This window comes from Poecilia latipinna, unplaced genomic scaffold, assembly GCF_001443285.1.
Source record: "Poecilia latipinna isolate Pla-1442-1.1 unplaced genomic scaffold, P_latipinna-1.0 Scaffold3031, whole genome shotgun sequence".
Lineage (NCBI taxonomy): Eukaryota > Metazoa > Chordata > Actinopteri > Cyprinodontiformes > Poeciliidae > Poecilia > Poecilia latipinna.
In genome coordinates, this window is record NW_015115647.1 from 15450 (window position 1) to 26666 (window position 11217).

The following is an 11217-nucleotide window of genomic DNA, read 5'->3' on the forward strand; positions in this document are numbered from 1 at the left end:
GGATGGTCACTTATGCCCTGGATGAATTTTTAAGGCACAAAAATCATTATTGCAACATATTAAATATGCCTTTAAGTAACAAAAATAATTCTCCTAACTTGTAGGTGTTTAGGCATTTTTAAACTACTCGTAAAAGTTTGCTAAAAATCTGGAAAAATTGTAACGAAAAAATTCCATCCACAGGAAAATAAGGTTTTACGCTAAAATGAAAATCATGCTCTGGTTATGCAAAACAAGAATTTAGTAATAAAAGTCCATTCATCACCGTTGGCAATTTGAGAACCTTAAACTAAAATTTAACTTTGTTCCTGTTCACTGACTTCCTGACTGAACTCACCCTAAACTTAACTTTATATAATAATATGCTGAGTGCTCAGGGTTAACAAGCATGCAACGTGTTCACAGCTCTTATGAATTCACATTATTAAACTTCTCTGATAAAAGTCAGGCTGCATCACAAACCGCAAAAACTGGACGCATGTACTTGATCTGCTACAAAGAAAAAAAATAAAAAATCACCAACAGATGCCACTTATACGAACGTCAACGACCAAAACCTCGTATTTTCATATTTTAAAGAATAACTGAATGGCTACATCACATAAACTGAGCCACAACCATTCCTGCCAACAAACTGTGTTTAATATGTTGCAAAGTTTTAAAACCCTTAAATTAAAAATGCTCCTTGGATTTCAGTCTGAATGGCCGAAAAATTTTAATATCTTATGTAGAAATGGAAAACAAATGGAACTGATTTGTAAAATCTTTTTTTTTTTTTTTTTTTAAATAAGCCATTTTAGACATTGTAATAGATAACTGGACTATTAGAGAAAAACTGAACCTGACTGATGAAAAAACGTAACTACTTGTTCTGTTGGATTCAGATTTCCAGGATATATCTCTTAAGTGAACCTAAACATAAACTATCATGTAACTCTGTGCTTCTGTTTTTGCGAAGTATAATAAATACTGATGCTGCATGACACAGAGACATAAAAACCTAACCTATATTACTCAATCACCTAAAAATATTTTGACATTTTTTCAGGCAACTTTTGTTTATTTTACAAATCATGGTCCTTTCTGTTAATAATACACATCATGACTTTTCGCCTCAGTGACATTTATTGATTTTATAATGTATAAAAGAGGTAGCCAGGAAACACAGCACCCTGAGAATGGAAAAAGGGAAGATACATTTCTTTTAGTTTCAGTTCCCGTTTTAAAAATTTCCCTGGATCAGCACTGGATCCGTTTTACTTCTCCCACTCTGGACTCTTCAGAAGGACTTTTCGGTAACACTTTATTTGAAGGGCGTTGAATAAGACTGTCATGACACCGTCATAAACATGACATAACATTATTCAAAATGTCTTCGTTATGACAACTTGACATTAACCAAGAAATCATTACTGTTTAAACTTTACCTTTAATAACATAAAGATACCTAATTTTTAAAGTGCAATCATTTTGAATAATGTCAACTTTGTATTAAAAGTGTCATAATTTACCGAATGACGCTTTATGACAACAGTCATAAATATTCATGAAGGCTTATTGATGTTCATGACAGGTGTTATGTGTTATGTCATGTTTATGACAGTGTCATGTCAGTCTTATTCAACCCCCTTCAAATAAAGTGTTACCAGACTTTTCTGTCATTTTTACCCCCCCACTAACAATCCTGCAACAAATCAATCAGAGTTTAGCCTCTAGTTTCTATGAAAGTTTCTGTTTTATTTGACCACTTAAAATAACAATTCTTCCTTATTTGCACTTCATTCAAGAACTCTTCAGAAACTCAAACTAATTCGAGAAATTCTGGTTTAACAAGCAGCACTTGCACCGAGGACAGATTTTCCCTCAGCAATTAAACCATGTTTCAACATTACACTGCGAGTCAGATGGGGTCAAACTCAGGCTGCAATGGGGTCACAAGTCTATTCAGACGGTAGAAATGATTTGGCTGCATCTTGGGCTCATGTGATGCTTTCTCCATAACGCATAAAGTGCACATTTGAAATGCTTTGGAATGATGTAATTAGAGTCATAAGGGGTAGACGTGTTTGCCCTATACGACATACTGCGTGTGTTCACATGTAGCAATGAGACAAATCAAGACGGTTCCATTAATGATTGAGCTTCTGGGTGAAGTTTCAGACCTAATTTTCTGCATATTTCAAGCTTAATGTGTTTTCTCAGTGGAGTGTTGAAGGAAACCTTTGCTCCTTTGCAGTAAAAATAAGTAAACAGATAATCTCCTAGTTTTTCCCTCTGCATCCTTGAATGAAGATTCATTTCACCTCTGCACAATGAGTTACCCTTTTTTGTTTCTGGCTTCCCTGATGTTATCTGAGCTTCTGGTACAATCTGCGCAGCTCATCCCAGAAGAACAGGGACAGAATGGTGTGTGGGCCGAGTCGGAAATAAGAGGCTCCCAGGCCTTTGTAGAGTCCTGTGAGGCCCTCCTTTTTCAGAGTCTTGGAGAAGCAGTCACTGAATCCTTTGTAAAGCTGCCCCTGTGCGAAAAGACGAGAAAATCGCATTAAATGGGTAAAACAGAAGCTCGCTGTCTTTCCTTTTCATTCCCAGAAAAATTAAACTGTCAATCATCTCGTTTGAAATCCGCCAAGCCACGGCAGGCAGCGCTGTCACGCGGCTTCGTGTGTTTTGTAATTTCTGAAAACGCCTCTCATGACTATAAAGTGTTTGTGCGGCTTGTAACAAAGCCTTGTTTCCTCCACTCAGTGTGTGCTGGACCATGTGTGACAGGTACAACGCGGTACACGCCTCAGGACAGAGATGTCTTCACCTCACAGACTAAATGATCACCTGACTGTCTTGGGCTGCAAGCTAAATGGATCCAATTGGCACACACAAGGGATGAAATTCCCAAGTCACATTACAAACACAAACCTCAACATATTTTCGGGGGTATTTTATGTAACAGAAGAACACAAGTTGTGAAAGGCAGCAATAATAATAATAACAAAAGCATATGGTAAATAAAAGTCAGAAGTCGCTGCGTAAACGACTAAGCAACTATGTGCTCTGGTCAGATGTGATCAAGAATTAAATTACATTGAATATATTTTTTGTGGCAAGAAATTAGCATTGCATGTCCTTTTGAGCACACCATCCATGAGGTGATACACGGTGGTGGCAGCATCGTGTTGTGGAAACTGGTGAGAGTTCATGGAAATATAGACAGAGCTAATTCGTAGAAACTGATGTTCACAGACTCACCTTGGGCTGACGTGGCAAAATATACGGCTTGTGTACAAATGCACACACCACACTTTTCAGGTTTTTATTAAACAGAAACGACAACAAAATAAAAACTACTTTGTGTTGTGTTGGTCCGCCAGATAAAAAGGTTTGTGGTGATAATTTTACAACAATGGGGAAAAAAGTCAAAAAGTATCTCAAATAAAGTTGCAGAAGAAGAGATAATGTCTTCTTATCCCCCACATTTCTCCGGTATCAGGTGTCCTTGAGTTTGAGTTTACACATTTCATGCTCCAGATGACAAAATGACACGACTGTCACAGTTTACTTACAACACCTTGAAGAGCAAAAGGACAATGGACACTATAAATAACCTGCAGATTAAGAGCTTCAGTGAGCCTTAATAACGAACTACGACTTTCCCACAAGAGGAACGCAGCAGTTACTGTCACACCCTTTGCATTTTCAAATGATTCGGCACAGAGAGAGCATTATGTGCCTTTGAATCCTGACAACAATTTGGAGGTGAATGTAAATGCAGATCTGGAGTCCGAAGGCGTCCACACACACATGCACACACGCACACACACACACCCATGCACACACACGCACAAACAGACTGGCCTGAAAGCTACAATTTACATAAACCTGACAGGATTAGGTAAGGATTAAAAACGAATCCATGGCACTGACTAAAACAAAAAGGCATCCTTAGCGAACGTATTTCTTAATTTAATATTAATAAAAACCTGAAACAATCAATTTGAAAGTAAAAATTCTTGTTGCTCAATAGAACGTCGCTCAAGTTGTCATTCAGCATATTATATCATCTCAAGCAACTTACAAGTGCAAAGAAGCTAATAAACTCACACCTGGAATGTTTTCACTTCAGAATGTAGCCAGAAAAATTAAACTGTCAATCATCTCGTTTGAAATCCGCCAAGCCACGGCAGGCAGCGCTGTCACGCGGCTTCGTGTGTTTTGTAATTTCTGAAAACGCCTCTCATGACTATAAAGTGTTTGTGCGGCTTGTAACAAAGCCTTGTTTCCTCCACTCAGTGTGTGCTGGACCATGTGTGACAGGTACAACGCGGTACACGCCTCAGGACAGAGATGTCTTCACCTCACAGACTAAATGATCACCTGACTGTCTTGGGCTGCAAGCTAAATGGATCCAATTGGCACACACAAGGGATGAAATTATTGAAATAACAATCAGAAAATACAGAGCAACTTCAGCCTCTGAAAGCTTTCTGTAGGTCTACGAAGTGAGAATCTTCATGAGTGAAGACAAAATGTCTGCATAGCATAGAAAGAAATAAAGTAATATTATTTATCAGAACGTAGCTTATTTTGGTAGCCTTGTTGTTTTACATTATGCAAACTTTTAATATTCAAAGGTTAAAACTGTTCTAAGTGTCTAAATGGGCATGTGTTACATTACATTTTAGGGTAAATTTATATGAAATCTGTAAGCAAAATCATAGATGTTAGCATCTCCGTGTAGCATAAACACAAGGCATCTGTAGGTCCGATGTCCTGAAAAACACAGACTAAAAACTCCCCCTAAATGGGCACCCAATTATTTCCCTTTATTTTTTTTTCACTTACTTTTCCTGAATGGTCGACAGGCTGGTTGTAGAGTCGCGTGCTAATCACATCGAAAGGCGTCATCGCCAGCACCACCATCACGCTGCTGATCATGCCGGCACTGAGAGGCACGAACCAGCTGTCCTGCGGGAAAACCTTTGCAGAGATGGGAATGTCGTTAAGGCATGCAATGAGCGAGTGCGGGCTCTAAAGCAGTTCTGAGAAGAGGTCTGGCTGTGCAGTGGCAGGAAATGAGCCCATCCTTACATAGCAACTATATCTAATTTTAACTAAGTCAAACAGAGGACTGGTTCTAAAATTAGCACGTGTTACATGCATACTACAGTAGCAACTGGTTACTGGTTTTCAGTATGATAAAGGCATGGAGGAAGTCTTAACATACATTTTTCAATACCGTAATTAGAGTTTTAGAAAAATCTAATTAGAATTGCAGGAAAATGCTTGCACTGTAAACAACCATCCTCTGCTGCAAAGAGAGAAACGCTGATCTGAACGAGGCGGCTGTTAATGTTCATTCAACACTTAAGTGTGAACAACTAGGACTGTTCATTTCCTCTGCTGCCTTTGATAAAATGACAGATTACTACTCTAAAACAGCGTAGGAAATAATTGTTCACAACTTCTCCTTCTGTTCACTGATTGGCCTGGTAGAAAATCGACCGAAGACAATCCAAGTGAATGGGAGAAAGCCCAGACTTTGCTGGAAGCAAAAGCAGCAGAATTGCACAGGAAGACGATGGCTAAACTTATGATGTCTTCTCTAAACCCCACAGGTTTTCTATCAGATTTAAGACAAGGAACTGAGTTGGCTACATTTTGAGTCTGGTGAACCATTTCAGTACTATATCCATCCATTTATCTGGATGGTTGGATGGATGGATGGATGGATGGATGGATGGATGGATGGATGGATGGATGGAGCTAGATATTGAGTTTATCATTATCCAGCTTAAGTAAAAACTATTTACATTTTTATTTTTGTTAACTGCACCTTCAGATTTTCATTTAAAATATCCTCGTATTTTAGAGACTCCGTAATGACATCCAGTCTAACAGGATTCACATCATCGCCTTTGGAAGAGAAACAGGCCCACAGCCTTAAATATTATCCACAGTGCATAACTGTGATCACAGTTGTTTTACCACATAGTAGCAACTCTCAACCCTCCCTGAGGAAAGTATTCCGACTGGAAAAAGTGAAACTTGCTAAGCGACACTGCATTTACTATCCAATATAGCTGCACACATAAAGAATGTAGTGTCCTCAATCATATAAGCCACAAACAAAGCACTTCTGACAGTGTATATTTTAATAAACGATTCTTTTTTTCCCCCCAAGTTCACAATGTCTGTACTACTCTGCTTTCTTATGTTGGTCAATAAGAGCAAGATCAGGTGGTTTCATTTTTGTTCCTCCACTGAAAAACTGCATTTTTTTTTATCTCTATATGTTTCTGTGTAAAATGCCTAGCTCCTGCAATAAAAGATGAATTTATTTAAGAAGTACCAATAAAAGTTTCCATAGGGAACAGATCCACAGTACACCGGTTAAAACCCTTTTACCTATTTAAATGTGTTCTAGTTGTGGACCAGCGAGTGGCAAGCAGCGTATGTGTCTGTTTACATAAAACACAAGGCTGTCCTGTATTTCAGACGTATAGCAGCTTGTAAATGAGTCAGTGTTGGCTGGGATGTTGGGAGGAGAGGTTCGGCCCCGATGACTTTCCACAACGGAGCAAATTACACAACTTTGCAAATGGCTGAATAATTCCTAAACTTCTTCCTGTCAAGTAAAGATAACACTCTTTAATCACCAGAATCCTTCAGGAGTATCAAGGACTCCCTTCAGCTGGAGTCTAGACAGCAAGGCCCACCAGTAAGCTGCAGCACCAGTTGTGTAAGTCGAACGTTTTCAGCCAGAGGGGCCCAGTAAAAGGTGTTAGATTCTGTTCCAGTGGAGCGCATCGCATGGCGTTTTGTTATTTCAACAATGACTGTTTGTGTAATCGGTGCACAGCTACTGACTACAAATGATTGTCTCCGGATCAAATGATTATATTAGTAACGAGGGAGTCTGATCATCTTTTTAACCCCAGCAGCTAAAACAGCTGGAACAATTTGTTCTGTAAGGCTAAGAATAGACCTCAGACCACAAGGTATGGCAACCTTGAGTGAAAAATAGTTTGCAGAAAATGTACATAAATAAATAAAGTGCCTTTAAACTGTCACAACCTCCTCTGCCTTCTCCCAGTGCTCACTAGAAACAACCAATCAGAGAGCCAGGAGGCGGGTGTTAGCGCTGTCAATCGCAATCTTGTGTGGCGCTGCTCATACTGCAACTTTCACGTCGTAATAGAAAAGCAATACTATTTCTAGAGTAGCACTTGATAATAACTGATAATAAAATATGTAATAAACACCTACTAAATTTAGTATTAGTTTTGAAGTGCCTAGAAAATTGAACCTTACAATTATTTCCCTCTTTATAGAGCAACAGTGCTCCCCAGGAGAACCACCTCAACTGACTCCTTTCAATACTGAGAAACAGCAGCTCTATTTCAACCTCAGCCCAGATAAGGAGTTTCCTTTGACTACTACTAAAACTGAGTCTGATCATTCTATGAAGGAAATGGATTTTGGCCACTTGTAATCAGGATCTTCTTCAAACCTTTGACGCATTTAGTGCACCTGATTCCAGTAAACTAAGAACCTTAAATCCCAAATTATTCAGACAGCTCTTTCAAGTTATATGGTTCGTTAACCCATATACTTTCAAACAGTGACGTCATTTATAAAACATGCAAACACCTAGGAAGCTTATAAAACAGAATTTTACATTTTGGCAGGATGCCATCTTCATCAAACCCTAAGAATGAATATTTTCTAACCTTCAGGTCGACGACTAGCTCCTTAGAGGAGGAGAAAGTTGAGAGCTGGGTTGCAGAGCCTACGCTGACCCTTGGTATAGCAGCACTGGAGCCCCTCCACAGTCCCAGAATGCCATGCTGCCTGTAGATGACTTTGAGAGCATGGATCATCCCCTGTCCGGAGAAGAAGGAACACATGAGAAAACTGCATTTACATTTTTCACTGTCACTCTGTGTCACTGTGTTTTACCTCGTGTCTGTGCTGATGTCCCACTGCGATGGAGGAGGTCGACTGACTCTGCAGATGAGTCTTCACCTGTCAGTGTGCAGAGTTCATCGTTATAAGTCAGAGGTGGCACCTGACTTATTCAAAGAGAAGTCAGCTACTAACCAGGTACACAGGGCTGCCCATGACGGCGCCCACCACCCCAGCACTAGCTCCCGCTAACGTGGTTTTCACCGCGCTGACCCTTCCGTTGGTGTGGATGTAACCTGCCGACTCAATGATGGCGTAGGAGCCGAGCCGGACTCCATTCATGAAGAACTGATAAAACAGTCCGGGGACCAGCCCTTTCTGCAAGCCGGCCAGTCCGTCCACTTTACCAATCGTGTAGAAAGCGTGGAAAACGTTGCGATAGTAAACCTGGTAGGTGCCGCGGCTCTTCAGCTCCCCTTGAAGTTGCATCCGCGTCTTGACGACCTCCAGCGGATTGGTGAAGAGACACGCTCCGCAGGCCGCCACGCCGCTCAAGACGAAGTCCATCCCGGTCAGATCGACACAACGGGCAGCGGCGGAGCTAACACTGGTCTCTGTCCTTCATGTTTGTGACATCTTGCTCAGCTGCGATGTCCCCGCCCACTTTTACTGTTTACTGTTTTACTTTTACCCCATCCGCTGTAATGTCACAAGATACATGGCCGCTAACTGAAGCGCGCAGACGTTGCTGCTTCACGAGCTTCCTGTACAGTCGGAATTTTAATAAACAAAGGTCAAACGCGAAGTATCCGCTGAATGCGGAGGAAGAAAATGGCTTCTTCACAAATTTATCTGAATTTAATTCTTATTCTATGTAATTTCCAATTGATTTTAATCAATTTTGTATCTTTAAGTCACATGTTAAGAAATATAAATGACAGATAAAAACGAAGAGAGAAGAAAGAAAGTCACTACTTTCTGTGCTTTCATAATCAAAAATTAGAGGCAACATTAAGCCCATCATAACTAGAAACAGTAACTTGTTGCTCTCTGTTTCTGTGGCACACGATATAGCTACATCAAACCCACATTTACATCTAACCCAGTTTTTAACCCACATTCCATCCTTTCCTTGAACATCTCATCTTAAAAAAACGAAACAATACGAGTGTTCGTCATAATACGTCTTTAAACCTTATCGTAGCCCATCAACAGGCTTTGTCTGTAACAGATTATATTTATAGCATCGTGCATAAAGTAACGAAAACCAAAGCTGCAAAGCGGCGTGTAAAATTGGACAGTGTTTTATAAATAAATGTATGCGCTTCATATTCACTGAAAACACATTTTGATACGCTGTACATTAATCCTCCAAACAAGAAAAATAAAGTTAATCCAAGTTTACCAAAGTAAAATGATGGTGGTGAAGAAAAGGGTTCGAAAGTGGAAAGCCAAATATTGACATCTGACCTTAGTTGGCCACCATTCCTTTACACTAGGGGGCGGCAGCCACCTGTATCTCAAACCGAACAGGCTAAAAAAAAGAAAGAAAATAAATAGATATTAATCATAATTTTAATTATAATAAAGTAGTTATACAATTCTAAAGTAGCAATAAATTGTATATAGCTTGCTCACATAGAGGAAGACCTACAACAGCATCACTGGCTAAGCTGGGAAAACAGTCAATTCAAAACTATAAACTACCTCAATGTAGTAACAAGACTGCTGTTGTTCAGTCTTGGGTTTATTTCACAAACTTTAGATCAGTTTGTGACCCAGCGCACTGGGCTCAGTTTCCAACTCAAAAAATGGTTTAAAGCAAATAATGTGTAACCTAATGGCAATTAAAGCTTGGATTTAAAACTGACCTAAAGCTTAGATAATCAAACAAGTCAGACTTAGGATAAAATCCATTATTTGTAGACATACATCAGTCCAGCTTTACCACTACTATCTCATTGCAGGGTGGTAAGACTAAATAAAAAATGCATGCACATACTTAGACTTAATGCTAATTTAGATTGCTTTAACACATGTCAGTGGATCCACAAAAATAAACTAAAGAAAAAAACCATGCAAACTCCCAATACGCTTTATTTGGGATTCAAGCCAATGACCTTCTTGAAGCAAGGTAACAGTTTCATCACAATGTACCGATGAATAATTACTGAATTTAAAATTATCGGTTAAAAAAACAGCCTCTAATGTCCAAAATAACTTTTATGGACAAATCTTTGTACCTTAATAAAAAAATTCACACTCAGTATAAAACAGGTATTTTTTTTTTAAAATAGAGATTATCTACAATAATTTTATGTCCAGTTCTTTGGTCAAAGTGTGTTAAATTGTTGCTAACAGTTTAGCAGGTGAAAGGCTAATGTCATTTAAGTAAACAAACTGGTTCTTTATAGTTGGAAGAAAAATCATTGACACAGTCCACTGATTAACATCTATAAGCAGCATAATTTTAACATCTTATTTAAGATTCATGGAAAACGTTCAGTGAAGTCTGACCCGGTTATTGTATAGTTCAAAATGCTGGTCAGTGGAGCATAATGAGACTCCTTTTAGTTTCTCCTATAATCCAAGAGGGTCATGGTCTTTAACCCTTTTTTTGTTTGTTTGTTTTAAAACTACAACATCTGCCCCAATAATATAAATCCATCAGTTGGATTAAATAAATGTCAACGGTTTAAGGGGCACATTCTGCAGTCTTTTTCTCCAAACTAATCAGAGTGAACCAAAGTGAGTTCAGCAGAGGTTACCAGGTTAGTCTCATTGAGTTCATGACAGATTAGTGTTGGAGTTGGAACGCTGACATCCAAAACCTCATTTAATTACATCTATTTAATCAGTTGACAAACATGCAAACACTATAGCAACAACAATGTCAATATTTGTCATGGGACTTTTCTTTTCTTCGTTTAACTTTAGGGCATTATTAAACACTGATATGTCCTCTGACGATAAGTGACAAAGGCCTTTCAGTCGGTGTGGAGCAGTTTGCCCTTGCAGCTCCGTTTTGCTGACTCTGTGGAGGGTTTTAAACAAGTTTTTAAAAAACTTTTTTTTTTCCCCCCAGGCTTTTATCTCTTGATTTTATTGTGCTTCTTATGTTGGTTTTGTGTTTTGTATGGTTTTAAGGCTGATTTCTATTGTACAGCGCTTTGTGATTTTATGTCTGTGAAAAGCACTTTATAAACAAACTTTACTTACTTACTTACTTTGCTCACAATAGAATCATAAAATGAATGCGGGGTTGTCACATTTATACATGGCCACTTTACTTAATAACCCCGCCTGGTTGAGTAG

At 38.9% G+C, this 11217-nt stretch overlaps 1 protein-coding gene across 1 annotated transcript; it reads right to left on the reverse strand.

Moving 5' to 3' along the window:
- Positions 1-1716: 1716 nt before the first annotated feature.
- slc25a35 (solute carrier family 25 member 35) lies at positions 1717-8641 on the reverse strand. Its single transcript, XM_015022507.1, has 5 exons — positions 8098-8641; positions 7957-8022; positions 7728-7880; positions 4840-4974; positions 1717-2519 (listed from the first exon to the last, which is right to left on the reverse strand). The coding sequence occupies exons 1-5, from the start codon at positions 8467-8469 to the stop codon at positions 2349-2351; spliced, it is 897 nt and encodes a 298-aa protein (XP_014877993.1). The 5' UTR covers positions 8470-8641; the 3' UTR covers positions 1717-2348.
- Positions 8642-11217: the final 2576 nt, after the last annotated feature.

Coding starts and splice junctions, on each gene's coding strand:
- slc25a35 (XM_015022507.1), bottom strand. CDS start 8,469: ATGGACTTCGTCTTGAGCGGCGTGGCGGCCTGCGGAGCGTGTCTCTTC. Junction 4,975..7,727: donor AGCTAGTCGTCGACCTGAAG/GTTAGAAAATAT, acceptor ATCTCTGCAAAG/GTTTTCCCGCAGGACAGCTG. Junction 2,520..4,839: donor CTGTCGACCATTCAGGAAAA/GTAAGTGAAAAA, acceptor CTTTTCGCACAG/GGGCAGCTTTACAAAGGATT.